Source organism: Stigmatopora argus, chromosome 7 (genome assembly GCF_051989625.1).
Source record: "Stigmatopora argus isolate UIUO_Sarg chromosome 7, RoL_Sarg_1.0, whole genome shotgun sequence".
Classification (NCBI taxonomy): domain Eukaryota; kingdom Metazoa; phylum Chordata; class Actinopteri; order Syngnathiformes; family Syngnathidae; genus Stigmatopora; species Stigmatopora argus.
Window position 1 is genome coordinate 6,427,523 of NC_135393.1, and position 14,455 is coordinate 6,441,977.

The 14,455-nt window shown below is 37.9% G+C and overlaps 1 protein-coding gene across 2 annotated transcripts in view; it reads right to left on the reverse strand.

Moving 5' to 3' along the window:
- The window catches only part of rptor (regulatory associated protein of MTOR, complex 1), a 96,742-nt gene that overhangs the window by 18,584 nt on the left and 63,703 nt on the right, over positions 1-14,455 (reverse strand). The window contains exons 23-29 of one of the 2 annotated variants that reach the window (XM_077605151.1): positions 12,878-12,981; positions 12,552-12,729; positions 11,116-11,226; positions 6,717-6,822; positions 3,145-3,259; positions 2,932-3,056; positions 1,890-1,991 (exon numbers count right to left, since the gene is read on the reverse strand). In XM_077605151.1, coding sequence (XP_077461277.1) covers positions 1,890-1,991; positions 2,932-3,056; positions 3,145-3,259; positions 6,717-6,822; positions 11,116-11,226; positions 12,552-12,729; positions 12,878-12,981 — 841 coding nt within the window. Of the gene's footprint in view, positions 1-1,865; positions 1,992-2,931; positions 3,057-3,144; positions 3,260-6,716; positions 6,823-11,115; positions 11,227-12,551; positions 12,730-12,877; positions 12,982-14,455 lie in introns of both variants that reach the window. The other variant, XM_077605150.1, reaches the window with a different exon arrangement.

Below are 14,455 nucleotides of genomic sequence, written 5' to 3' on the forward strand. Positions count from 1 at the left end.
ACACTGTGACGCTAGCTTTAGTGTGACAACTTGCAGCATGTCCCTGCATGTGCTGGGGAGTATGTGGTTCTGTAATGGCAGTAACACATATGTAGTCACAGTGAGTGGCCTCACGCTTTTGCACACTATACCAGTCAGCCAGTGAGTAAGCCTTCTTGCCACTACCAATTAGTGAAATAAGTGCCTTGTTGAAAAGATGTTTGACAGAAATTTCCACCATGCTCCCAACATATCATTTGAATGAAATAATGACAAAATTGTATCAGGATTTGGATAACTATGACAATATCCATTGAGTTCCCATAGAAAAACTGCAAAGAAAATTCTGCTGGTAAAAAGCTAAATGTGGGCGTGGAGAGTGTTACTGACGGATTGGCTTCTTGCCTCTGCAGTTTGCACTGTGGGTGTTGAACCTGGCAAAAATATTTGCAAATTCCTCAGCTTTGCTGCTTTTTGAGATGAGTTGATACACAAATTATACATGAGAGAATACCCCCCGCACCCCTCTAAATTGAAAAACACTAATAAGAACCATAAAAGTAGGATTAAGGGTCATCGTGATTAAAAACAAGGCAAAAAACCCCAACAGTTTAAAAAAAATATGTCAACTTTACGACTGATGAATTATTCATTGACGTTTATAACTATGACAGCTGATGGAATTGGCTATTTTCTCCTATATAAATCTCTTTCACTTTACAATGTACAGTAATATCTTGACATGAGTGTCCCAATATACGAGAAATTTGAGATACGAGGAAAATTCAGAGCAAATTTTGGCCATGAGATACGAGACAAATTTGAGATATGAGCATATGAGATGGTTCACGTAAAGCTATCTACAAGCACGGGGCCATACAGGTTGCATTTTTTTTACTGGAGATAGCGTGACTGAGTCGATAATCTGAAAAAGACACCAGCGAAACTTCATAGCGAGTCGCGGCTGGGATACACTCGAACTGGGAAACACTCGGTTCTGAGGCATGGAGAAGCAGGAAGTTCCAACTTGAAAGCCGTGGTGGAATAACATCTTTGACCCGGTAATTGCACAAAAAGGTTTAAACTTAATGTAACGCAAGATTAAAAAATATTTATAATTGTGTGTATTGTAATCTAAATTCATTTAAGTTAAATTTAAAGTTTATGTCATGTTACGAGCACGTTGCCATCAAGTCTATCTCTTGTCCTTTCTCTCGTTCTCATTCTTTTCTCTCTCCCTCCTGCGCGGTAAACTGCTACCGTCTATCTGTACTGAATAATGTCACATTTTAGTATTGTAGATCATAACCAGTAGATAGGTAGTTGTTACTTTGTGAGTAGGTGGTGAATTAGAACAAGTAAAAAGATTTTTCTCTGTTATAATATCCTGTTTTTGATGTTTTAACAGAGGGTGGCAACGGATTATATTGTATTTAGTTCATTTCTATGGGAAAAATTGATTTGAGATATTAGTAAGTTGACGTATGATATATTAGTACTTTTAAATATTAAAGGATGAATCAACCAAACACTCCTTTGACATTTGATTTCTGCCCAACCAACTGAATTATTTTTAGTGATCGACACCATTTTTGACACTTTTCCTGCAAATGAATATCGGCTCCGATATTGGTTATTAGCCTTCTCTAACTACTAATAATCGGTCTCGGTCCTGAAAACCCCATATTGGTCAATCACTAGAATTTGTATCAATCCACTATTTGCTTCCTGTCAGATTTCTTTTTTTTACATGCACTGACAAACCGAAGACAAATAAAGTCAGAGTAAAAAGGCACATTTTCACTAGGGAAACGGATGGACAACATCATTATCTAAATAAGGTAACATGGGAGGGATCGGTAAGACGGTAGTAAAATGGTCTTTACTGTGAGCGCTGGTGGAGGGCTGACCTCTGGTAGTAGGCAGCATATCAGAGAGCCCCTGCCATGCAGTCACCATCTCTGGGTTTTTCTGGTCAGCAAAGTTCTTCCAAACACGTAATGCTCCATCATCTAGAAAAGGAGAAAATGGGACTTTTTAGAAGTATTTAGAAGTGGCACGGAGAAAAGGAGGCACAGCAGTTGATTTGGAGGTGTTATTTTGACCTGTGCAGTGATAATTGGGTGGAAGTCATGAATAGATTCTATCAAACAAAGCACAACCTGTCCATGGCCAGACATACTTCGCAGAGGAATCAAGAGGAATTGCACAAGATTCCTGTAAGACTTTGAAAAATAATAGTCAGTCAAAAACTGAATGTTTAAGAGTCAGAGCCAATACCCAGCTAAGACACAGTGCCTGGTATAAATCATATCGAAACACTTGTATGAAAAAAATAAAAATAAAAATAAAAATAAAAATATAAATATAAATATAAATATAAATATATATATATATATATATATATATATATATATATATATATATATATATATATATATATATATATATATATCTATATGTGTGTGTATATATATATATATGTGTATATAGGAGCGAGATATGGAAAACAGACAAGATAGCGCCTCTCGAGGACCGGAGCTGGCCACCACTGGGTTAGTGCAACAGCTACTTGGGGGGATGAGATAGGCTCCAGCACCCCGTGCGACTCTTGTTAGTAGCATGGAAAATGAATGATTGATGTGATTTAGAAATTCCAATTTGAATGAAGTTAAGAGGGTGTGTAAAACATACATGGAAAAATAATTAAATGATTTGCAAATCCTTTTTGCATCACAGACAAGCTATTGAATGTTGAAACTCATAGGATTGATTATATTAGTCACTAATTTTGAATTCAATGAATGCAACACTTTCCAAAACAACTGGCACAGGTGGATGTTTACATAACTTTTTTTTTTGTCCGCAACACTCAATATGTATTTGGGAACACAGGACACAAATTATTGAAGCTTTGAAGTTATAATTCAATCTGGTTTTGTTTTTAGCAACCTGTTGCGGTAAGCAGCAATGAGCAGTCGTGTCCGTTCAGATACTCCATGGCGGTGATGCGGCTGTAGCGAGGGTTGCCGTTGTAGAAGTAGTCCAACCTTTCACCCTTCTCCCAGTCCCAAAAACTACGAACGGAAGAAAAAAAATTGGTCAGCCAGAAGTCTAGTGATTGAGAAATAAATTTGTATGGGTTTGGTGCATTGTTTCTCGAACCAGATGCTGTCCTTGTCAGCGACAGCAATACAGGTATTGAAGGGGTGAAACTTGACAACAGAGGGAACTCCAGGGTTGCGATTGATGAATATTTGATCGTCAAGTCGAGAAACTCCTGAAGGAAGAGATAAGAGAATGAGCTGTTCAAAAGATGACGCTGTATTTTCTTTGTTCAGTGAAGGATGAATTCGATAAACCAACTGCAGTAAAACTCTGGAAACAAATATTAATAAGATGGGAATCATTAAAGTAAGTAATTTGTCATTAAGAATTTTCAAGGTAAGTGAAATTAATTTCTCTGATTTTGGTGCTTGCTGGAATAACATGTATGAAAAATTATGAAATAAAATAGGATGGGTGGAAGAAAGTTGATAAATGTCGGATCCATGACAACCTTAATGGGTCTTAAAAATTGTTTGATGTGTGAAAGATGATTTGATGTGCTACTATGATAGTAAAACATCTGAATTAGCCAATGAATTGCCTTTTACTGTTATCCTGAGAACATTTAAGAGAATTCATGACTCATCATTAATCCCAGATGAACCAGCTGTCCTTATTATAATATCAATTCATTAAATTAAGGGCCAATCTTATGGGCGACTCAGGGAAATCAAATAGAACAAAATATTGCTTGTTTTCTGACCAAGGCAACTCTACACAATTCACGATGTGAAATTTTTACCGTTTGTCACCACAATGTGTTCTTGACGTCTTTATAATTTCCCCCTCTAACCCCCAAATCCCACAAACTCTGCCTCCAGCTGGTATCGCTCAGATCTGAATGACGGGGCAAATATGATGCCATTTTGATTAATACGGGTTGATTCACATACTTTGCTCAGCTCCGCTAACGATCTCTTCTCGACAAAAATACTGATCAGGTCTATTTTCTGTTTTGACACTGTTAGTTAATCAAAAACATTTGATCTGCATTTCGTTCATCCACGTCTAGAGTCCATGTGGACCAGAGGAGGGACGTATGCAGTGGGCATTGGGAATTGTGGCCTGCACGCATGAGGGGCGGAACGGAGCGACGCTGGCCGGACAGTATGTGGCATTTCGCGTGACCGGACGTTTGGTCGACCGGACGTTTGGTCGACCGGACGTTTGGTCCCCGCACGTTTGGTCGATCGGACGTTTGGTAAAATGGACGTTTGGTAGAACGGACGTTTGGTAGAACAGATGTTTGGTAGAACAGACGTTTGGTATAACAGACGTTTGGTAGAACGGACGTTTGGTCGCCGGGTTCGCTCGCTGTCAAATTATGACAGAGAGTTCACTGTTGATATTTTGATATTAGATATTTAGATATTAAACTCACTCTCTCTCTCTCTCTCTCATGATTATAATTTTGAGAGCTGGTTTCAACAGTAACAACCAGGCGACCAAACTTACGTTCTACCAAACGTCCGGTCGACCAAACGTCCGGTCGACCAAACGTCCGGGGACCAAACATCTTTCGACGAAACATCCGAGTACTGGCATTTCGACCTCGTTGAGACATTTTCCCACAATTATTCACCTTGACTTAAAAAGAAAAGCCAAGCAGTCTCTGAATGAATCAAAATGATTAAATTCATAACTGCTGCATGGCTTGTGTCCAAGAGAAGTTGAGGAGTCTCCTCAACAAGTGGCGAGTCGAGTCGCCATCTGGGCACCGACTATTCTCGAGGTAGAGTTTTGGCACATTGACTAGATGTGCCAAGAGAGGTAAAGTTAACATAGCCTGAGGGTCACAATGTCACATTGTCATAGCAACACCAAAATGTATCTATCAGGGGTAAACTCAAGTATACTCCCGAGCCTTCCATATCGTGATAAAGAAGAACAAAAAAGCTACAACGAATTCAGTCTAGATGCAGTTGTAGCTGACTCGTTTTACCTGAGGCAAAAGCAGATGCGTGAGCTTAAAAAAAATCATCTTCACTGTCTGTTTTTTGGTTGCAGAATTTGATGTTCATGATCAATGACAATTTACAAAATCCCCTGCAGGACTTTCACTCGCTTTGATGATGTGCGTCAGTTTTTCATCAGAAAGAAAAGAATAACGGTTCATACAAGTTTCTTTTCTAGTTTAGTATTCTTTCGTCACGAGCTTTGCTTTTCCAACCTTTCTTCCTACATTGCCTCTCCTTCCGTCTGTAGCACTCTCCCCCTCCTCCAACTCCTCTCATCTTATTTCTCTCTGAGGGGGGAAGAGACTGAATGAGGGCAGGCGTAGAAAGGAATATGGAAGGGGATGCACGACGGAGGGAATTCATTGATTTTTTTTCCCTTTTAGCGGTGATTTACAAAAGAAGCTTGAATGAAAATTGGCCGTGACCTCAATTGCCTGACAACTTTGTGTGATATGGGGGATACACAGTGACGTAAGAATTGTTAACAGTTCTGTGTAAAAAAAAAAAATACCCATCTTCAAACGGGGAGATACTAACACCTCAGAAATTCAAGTGCTGTAAGTGTAAAGGGAAATCCTATGACTCATAGGTGAGTGTGGCTAGGGGGGGGATTTCAATAATTCTATACACCATGAAGTGGATGTAGAAGCAGACTTTCTTGTCGTTTCCTTTGAAATATTTTGGAGAGAAGATCTCAAGTTATGATGTTATTCGTAGCTATTTTGTGACAACAACTGTCTAAACCCATTCCTGCATGATGATTGCATTATGATTTATTTTTATTCACCAAAGGTGCTGTAAAGTCATGGTAAAAATGAATAAATTGCTGGCTGGGGTGAAAGTAACGACTGTTTTAACAAGCCTGACAAATTTGAAGGATTAAAAAAATGATGAGTACAGGTGATAAGGCTTTAAAAAAGGACAAATTATAGCTTGCTTGTCGGTTCTCAGGCTCTGTAGGTGTGTCCACTGCCTGTGCTCAAACTACACCCCTCCCCCGTGCCAGCTGTCAATTTAAAGTACACAGCATGAGTGCTATTTTGCTTCTCATGTGTCTTACAATCCAACTGTATATGTTTGAAACATCATCATTGCGCTGTGCCTTGTGGCAAACCAGGGAATGTGCATTACAATGACAGTCTCTGGCAAAATTGCAAACCAACTGATTAACTACGATATAACTCAGAGATTCAGCACTTATTTTCAGCTTGTGCCCATGATTTCAGTACTTATTTTCAAACAGATTTCATGTATTTAGAAGAAACTCATCAAAAGGACTTTACAGTACATTTTTATTAGATTCAAATAGGACAGGGGTGTCAAATTTGTGGTCCAGAGGCCAATAGCAGCCCACACATTGCTTAAACACACAAATTAGTGTTTTAATCCTTATTATATTGTTATCTAATACACACCAGTGCATTTAGAATTTTTTATTAGATTCAAATAAGACAGGGGTGTCAAATTTGTGGTCCAGAGGCCAATAGCAGCCCATGCATTGCTTAAACACACAAATTAGTGTTTTTTTAATCATTATTATATTGTTATCTAATACACACTTATCTTGTTAAGATTCCAACAGATAACAGAATAGTTCTTTCATCAAACAAGCAGATTAGCTGAATTATAAATAATGATTAATGTGGGTGTGTGTTTGAGAGACAGACTGACCTTTTTGTGTGATGTTTCTGCTTAGCCTTTTGACGTGAGCATTTCTCAGAAATCTCCACTGCCTTTCCATTCTCACCTGACTCTGCAAGTCATGCTCCTCTGGGATCTGACAGCGTGAATACAAGGACAAGGACTAAGACATATTACATTTGTATGAAGGAACACAAGCAATTGCTCATTAAAATGCAAATAACCTTTAGGAGTGTCATGTTTTATTTAGTACATTACGTAATGATACGTTAAACCATCGTATGGTAGACTTTGTAGCAGTACCTGATATAAAGGATGCATTAACAATACTTGAAGAATAAATGGCTATGTGCAGTGCAGTCTCAAGATAATAATCCAAAATATTGCAACATCTGCATTGGTTTTAATCGAGTGTAAATATAAAAAAAACGTGCAACCTCAGATGTTGTGGCAGTAAAAATGGATGAAGTAGGAATAGAAAAAATCTGGTGGAAAAAAAGTACTTTATAATAATAATTTTATAAGGACAACAATATTATAATAACACTTTTAAAATTAGGTACTTATGCATCTTTGTATCTTGGGCTCCCCGACCCCCCAATGCCCCTCCCTATGGCTACATAATCCAACGTAATGCGCATTATCACGCAAGGTCCTGACCAAAACAAACAAAGGATTTATTAACATTTGAATGTATTTATGATTTTATTTAAGAGGTTCATGCATGTTTTTGTGTGTAGTATTTTGACACATGGTACTACTATATTGATATCTTGTGGTCAGAGACAGTCTTAAGTGTGTGAATGTTGGACCTAGCACAATTTTGTCTGCAGTAAGTGAAAAGCATTTTTTACTGGGTGATCCAAGATCAAAAGACTGACTTATGCTTTGAAATTTTCCCTCCGTTATCTGTCTACTAAAAGCTCGGAAAAAAATACACTTCTACACTTACTGACATAGTGCTTAAAAGGGCTTAGCTGTTAATGCATTGTATGTTTTCTATAAGTGATTGTGTAACTATTGCTTTGCACAACTTCTATAAACCATTAGTGACACAGTGATGACATACTGCCACAGCAAAGCCACAGTTTACACATTTATTTTGTACAGTAAAAAAGCAAGAGCAAATAAATACTTCTGAATATAATTGACTCACTAAAACACTCTATTACAGTGTCTTCACTATGAATGATTGAAGCTATAGAAAGCCCGTTGTATACATAACCTTGTGAAAGGTGGGAAAACGTATGTACGTATGAAGTCCCGCAATTCTTAGATCTATAATAGCACCCCTAAGAAAGAAAATTTGTACAAATTTGTACAATTGTTTTTTTTCCTGAGTTGATATATTTATAGAATTTTAAAAATGCTTGAAATGCTTTGCTGTGTTTTTCAGGAAAATTTTCAAAGATAGTTGAATTTTGTCATGCTGCAAGTTGCAGGTTTGCTCACCCAGCAATTTGACAACTAAGGTTGATGTGTTACTTGTAATTTAACTCCAAGACAGTTAAAAAATGCCAAACAGCATACAACAATTTTCACTACAATTGAGAAATCATTGGATTTGCTCTTAGAAGTCATACCACAAAATACACTTACGAATGTGGGCCCATACTTGTAAATGAATGGTCAATATAGACACACACACACACACAGCAAATATTTCAACCACAAGGCTCACTGAGAAATGGGAAATAAATGTTTATTTGTGGGTGGTGAGTTGTAGCGGAATATAGCCGTTCCCATCTGTCTTGTAAAAATGAGAAAAACATTCTAGCCTTGTTATCAGTCAATCAGAGTTTTGTATTTTGTATCTATGTATTTTTTGTACAGTGGGAAAAGGCCAGTGAGCCGTTGAGAGACTCAAAAAAGGACAGAGAGAGTAAGAGAAAGCGAGAGAGAGAGCGAGAGGGAGGAAAGGAGAGAGAATATAATATAAAAAATATTGATTATTTATTTTTCTGGTTGTTTGTTGTTGCTATTTGTGCACTACGTGGTTAAAGCTTTAAATCTCATTATATTTATATAATGAAAATAAAAGCATTCAATTCAATTCAATTGAAACCATAAAGAAAAAAAAATGAAAACACATCCTTGCATTCCATACTCTCCTAAATTAGACGTACTATAGATTTCATCTAGTGCTGTGACAATGTGACGCGATTACCTGTGCTCAGCCATTCAGGCAAACTCACGCACACTAACAGGGTTTATACCAGTGTGACGTTTTATGACAGCACTAAAAATTTTGCAGAGGTAGCGTAATCTCCTGTGAGTGCTTTCTAACCCTTCACGCTATGCCTTTCCTATCCAATCAGCTCTTTGCTTTCATCCCTTACTGCAGCCATTTCAGATGCCGCCCACTTCCACAGCAGTGCGCATTGGCTCAAGTTGAGTACCTCTGCACCTTTGAGATGAAGACTTTTCTTTTGAAGGCCAACGAGGCTAGAAGGTGCCTGATTTTCCAGCCAACCAAATTTGTCAAATGCCAGATGAATATTACAACCAAAAACTTGTTGCTACAATACAAACGAGAGGAGAAACGCCACTACAGAGTAGCAGAGAACATAAAACAATACCCAACCTGCATTGTAATGACAATTACAGTACCTATTATTAAACTAAAAATAAATATTTAATTAGAGCAGCAGTTGGGAACCTTTTTGACAGAGAGAGCAATAAACAATTCAGATTTTCTAATGTTATTCCTTGAGAGCCATACTTAAAAAGCCATAATTTAAAAGTAAACATTCCGGAAAAGGTGTGCCTTTTTTTGTCATTTCACCACTTTTAAATTACAAAAAGTTTCTGAATTATTTTGACAACATTGTTATGCCTTTGCTAATCAATGGGTATTAATGAGAGTATGCATGCAGAAGAGTCTCATGAAAAAAAAAGATGGTTAAAGCAGCGCCAGAGATAGTGTAAATGCTACATTGCCGACATGACGCTCCTATTGGTGCGTTCGGGACTCAGCTCTCTCACCAGCGGTTTCCATATTTTACCTCACAGGTTAGTGAAGAGCCGTATTCACCCATCAAAAGAGCCACATATGGTTCCCGAGCCATAGGTTCCTTACCTCTAACACATAAAGCTACAACAGCTGAGTTTTTTTTCTTCCATTTCCACTGTGAGTTAGTGTGTAGATGGAACAGAGGTAAGGGCAAGCACAAATGCATGAATATTATTGTTTAGTTTCCACTATGGTCAGCGGCGGAAATTATTTTTAGACACGCGAGTAATCAAAGGGTCAAATGCTTTCTATCTTAACTCATCCAATGACATTGTTAAATGATCACTGTCAGTTATTGTACATATCACCCACCATCAGGAACATAATCATTCCTGATTTAAATAGATTGGTCTAAAATATAAAATGAATCTAAAACTGTCAATGGACAAATTGCTTCTCTCCTTGAATTTGTTTAATGTCATTTAACTTGTAAACAGTGGTTATTCATTTCTATGCCTCTCCTTTGATCAATACAAATCAGTCCTTCAATGACAACCTTAATTTATTAAAGCTATGGGTGAATTCTGTATTGGAGACATTAAAACCAATAGAGGCTCATATGGCAAACGTCACGGCCGCTGTGCACGGTAATGCAAAGCTTGACAAACGTCACGGCCGCTGTGCACGGTAATGCAAAGCTTTAATCTTTAACTCATCTCAGGAGGATATTAAGTTAAGGGAGTCAAGGACTTCAATTATTCAGTAAAGCCACCATGTACAGCCAACAGGCTCTTTCTCATCCTGAGAATGGTCCCTGCGCTGTTGTTTTCAAAATAATTTACCATAGTATATTCATCTCATCTCATTTTCTGAACCACTTTATCCTCACTAGGGTCGCGGACGGTGCTGGAGCCTATCCCAGCTTACTTCGGGTCAGAGGCTGAAATGGTCGCCAGACAATCGCAGGGCACAAGGAGACAAACGACCATTCATGCTCACACTCATACCTAGGGGCAATTTGGAGTGTCCAATCAGCCTACCATGCATGTCTTTGGAATGTGGGAGGAAACCAGAGTACCCAGAGAAAACTCATGCAGGCAACATGCAAACTCCACACAGATGGACCGACCTGGATCTGAACCCAGGTCCCCCACTGTGAGGCTGATGTGCTAACCACTCCCTTAGAGTATCTTCTAAGAGAATTTAATAAAATAAGCTAATTTCAATAGGGGATTTAGTTGAATTTGACACTATGGAACATTATATGGTCCATAAACCTTTCATGCTTTCAGTTGCGCAAGTAAAAACTGGCAAATATATCAAAAGAACTGCATTAGCAGAAATTAATGATGGTCATTAACTTGGAGTGTACAAAATAATCAATCAGTGAAGTGTAGTATGGAAGATGTTTTGTGTATTGTTGTTGTGATGTATTGTGGTGTATTATAAGTGAGCAAGAAAGAAGGTTGGTAGTACCTTTGTGACAGGTTGAGCAAAGTACTTGGCACTCCAATCACAAAGACCCGTTTGGAGAATGGCACTGATGTAGTTTCTGTGCCCACAAGGCTCATCCCCATCCTCAGCAGCCTGAAAAAAACACAAAAAATTAAGTCAGCATGTCACACAGTTTGAACTGGGACATACAGTTGCATCCAAAAATAGTGGGATCTTAACACAACTACCAGGTTTTTGGCTCAAAAATGTCCACAATGAAAAATAAATGACACAAACAAGATGTGCTTTACCTGCAGGCTTTCAGCCTACATTTGAGAGCATTTAGGTGCGTAAAAAATCCCCTTGTGGGATTGTGTGAGGCTAAATTCTCATTCAAGACTACTTCTCGTTGGCAAGTGGTCGTACGTTATCCTATTGTGAGGACATTTGTGTGCATCATTTTCGGAATATTTTGAAGGGAATACAACAGCAAACAGCCCATCGATAGCGAACGTGAGGGTGGAGGCGTGGTAAACAGCTAACCCAGAGAACGGGTTAAGGTAAAAAAAATTAAACCAAAATTAGAATTCAGTTTTGTGTAAAGTTACATTAAACGTATTTTTGAGTGTCTGTACATATTAATTAAAAGTTAATTTAAATTTGTTTGTTCGGTTACGAGTGCGTTGCCGTGGATCAAGTCCACGCGAGTACTATTACATTTTTTATTATTAGTACTATTAAACCACTCGTTATTTGTTACTTTGTCAATAGATGGCGAATTAGAACAAATAAAAATGTTTTTCCAATCCAATATCCGGTTTTTGGTGTTTTTTTCAGAGGGTTGGAACGAAATAATTAGTTTTTAGTTCATTTCAATGGGAAACGTTCGCTCGAGTTACGAGAAGATCGACATACGAGCTCAGTCCGGGAACAAATTAAGCTCGTATGTAGAGGTACCACTGTAATGGAAACTGCTTCTAATGTGGATGCTTATGATTTTTCTTACAATAAAAACCTATTTAAATAAGGAGACAAATGCAGAGAAAAATTCATCAAGCATCCCTAAAGACCTGCGAGAGGGAAACCAAGACTAGGAAAGTTGAGGACTTCCAAAAAGTCAAGCCTGTTTGTAATATTCCATCTACATATATCTGTCTACTAAAAGCTTGGGAAAAATACACTTAGAAAGATACGATTCTTTTAACGTAGGACTATCATAATCAATCAACTAATCGATAACTAATGGATGAAAAAAAATCAGTGTACAACTTGTGAAAAGGCGATTATTCATTTAGAGACTTTCGTGAAAGAAATTGACTGAATCTTCTTTCTTAACTTCTCAATAGATACTTTTCTTTTAGTAAGAAACATTACGTTGACGTGATTTACTACATTCACGGGACACAAATTACACGGCGAGCCAAATTCTGGACGCTGGGCCTACGGTTGTACACGTCGGTAAAAGTTTAATCATCTACCTGCTCAGGTCCCTTGTCAAACATTTTACGAGTGCGCGGGAACTGGTGGGAATGAGGTGCCTGTCCTCCAAGTGTAGGTGTGTATGGGGGGCGTTGGGAAGTTTGATCTCTGGTGGGTGGTTTCGGCACCTCGTTCGTCAAACTTGAGCTGCTGGTGCTGGGCATGGGAGGAGAGCCACTAGTGATAGACAGACAGAAAAGTCAAAACAACAAGGATTTTACCATTGTGGAAAACATCATGTAGTAATTATTCTATTAGGATGCCTAAATCCCAGAGTATGATGTTATTGTGTTTAATTTCAGAAGGGGTTTTTTGTGTTCCTTACCCTGCTTGATGAATGTGCGTGCCTTTGCTGGTGGGGCTAGCTGGAGCTGACTGGGTTAGAGATCCAGAATCCAGAATTCTCTGAGGGCGAGCATTCATCATTGCCTGTAAAAAAAGTAGACAAAAGAGAGGGATTTCTCACTACCATCACTTGTGATATTGATGGTATAGTATTGATCTGCATGTTGATGAAATGCTTGATTTGCTAATCCCAATACAATGCACTTCTTATGCAAGTATTTTCGATAAAACCCTGAAATGGTCTAAAAGTTACGCTGATTTTATGTTATGAGCTACGGAACACCATCTGAATGGAAAATAACTGTTGTCATTTAAAGTGTTATAACCTTGGATTATTTTACAAGTACATTTAATTGAATAGTTTAATTATAGTACTTCTCAAGGTTGAAATGGAAGTTAAATTTTTAACTTCTAGAAATATCTCCTCAGGGAAAGACCTTTTCACGTTTCCCATGCCGTCATTATAAGTTCAGATTCTGACCAGAAGTTAGAGGCAGCGTTGAATATGCTGAACAGATGCATACGGGCTGAGGGTATGAACACCACAATAAATGGTTCTTCCTGCATAACAGCAATGTTCGGAAACTTTGGATCTCTTGGGTGAAATTGACTCAATGGCTCATTGAGTGATTCTGACTTTAAGATGGGGAACTTTGGTTGGAGTTCAACTTCAGAAAATCTATAACACTCAAACAGACTGCAAAATATCAACAAAAATCATCTTTAAAGAGAGAAGTCCTAAATAAAAAAAGTACAAAAAACAAGGTAAGACTTTTGCACTTTGGTGCAGATGGCTTGGCCTTCTAATTTTTCATAGCAAAAATTTAAGACAAACTTTCTGACAAAGAATTCAAAATCAGAGATATATTATTTTTCCACCAGGAGAAATTAGTTTTTGGTATTTTGCTTAAGACCACTTGAGTGTTATAACCAAAGTCAAATGAATCTTCAGCCTTGACGAGATAGCCACTCTAAAATCATACTGTTGACAAGTTTTCTCCATTCATGGAAATTTCATCATCATTTTTCATCCTATGTTCACGACACAATTTTTCAGTAATTGACTTTCTGTACCGCCTATCCCATTAAGGTTCAACGGGTGCTGGAGCCCATACCAGCTGAAATGGAGGAAAAAGGAGAGTGCACCCTGAACTGCTCTCGAGTCAGTTGCAAGACAATCATTCCCAATTACATCCACAATGGTACTAGTCGTGAATGACTGACTGCAGCACGCTTATTTATTTATCAACTTATTTATTACCTATTTATTTATGTCTAAAATATATTTTCCTGTGTCTGTATTCTCACCCTCTTGCTACTGTGACAGTGAAATTTCCCGAATACGGGATGAATAAAGTTATCTAATCTTATCTAATCTAATGAACCCACGTGACCTGAACTGAAGTCAGACGAATGTACCACTGCACAATTTGTTCGCCACATTTATATATATCAAAAATGTGTTTTAATATAATTAAAAATCAATGGGGAGTCCACCATATGAGAACAAAGTTAAAACAGAATGACGTATTTCAAAAAAATTCCAGTATGTGATATT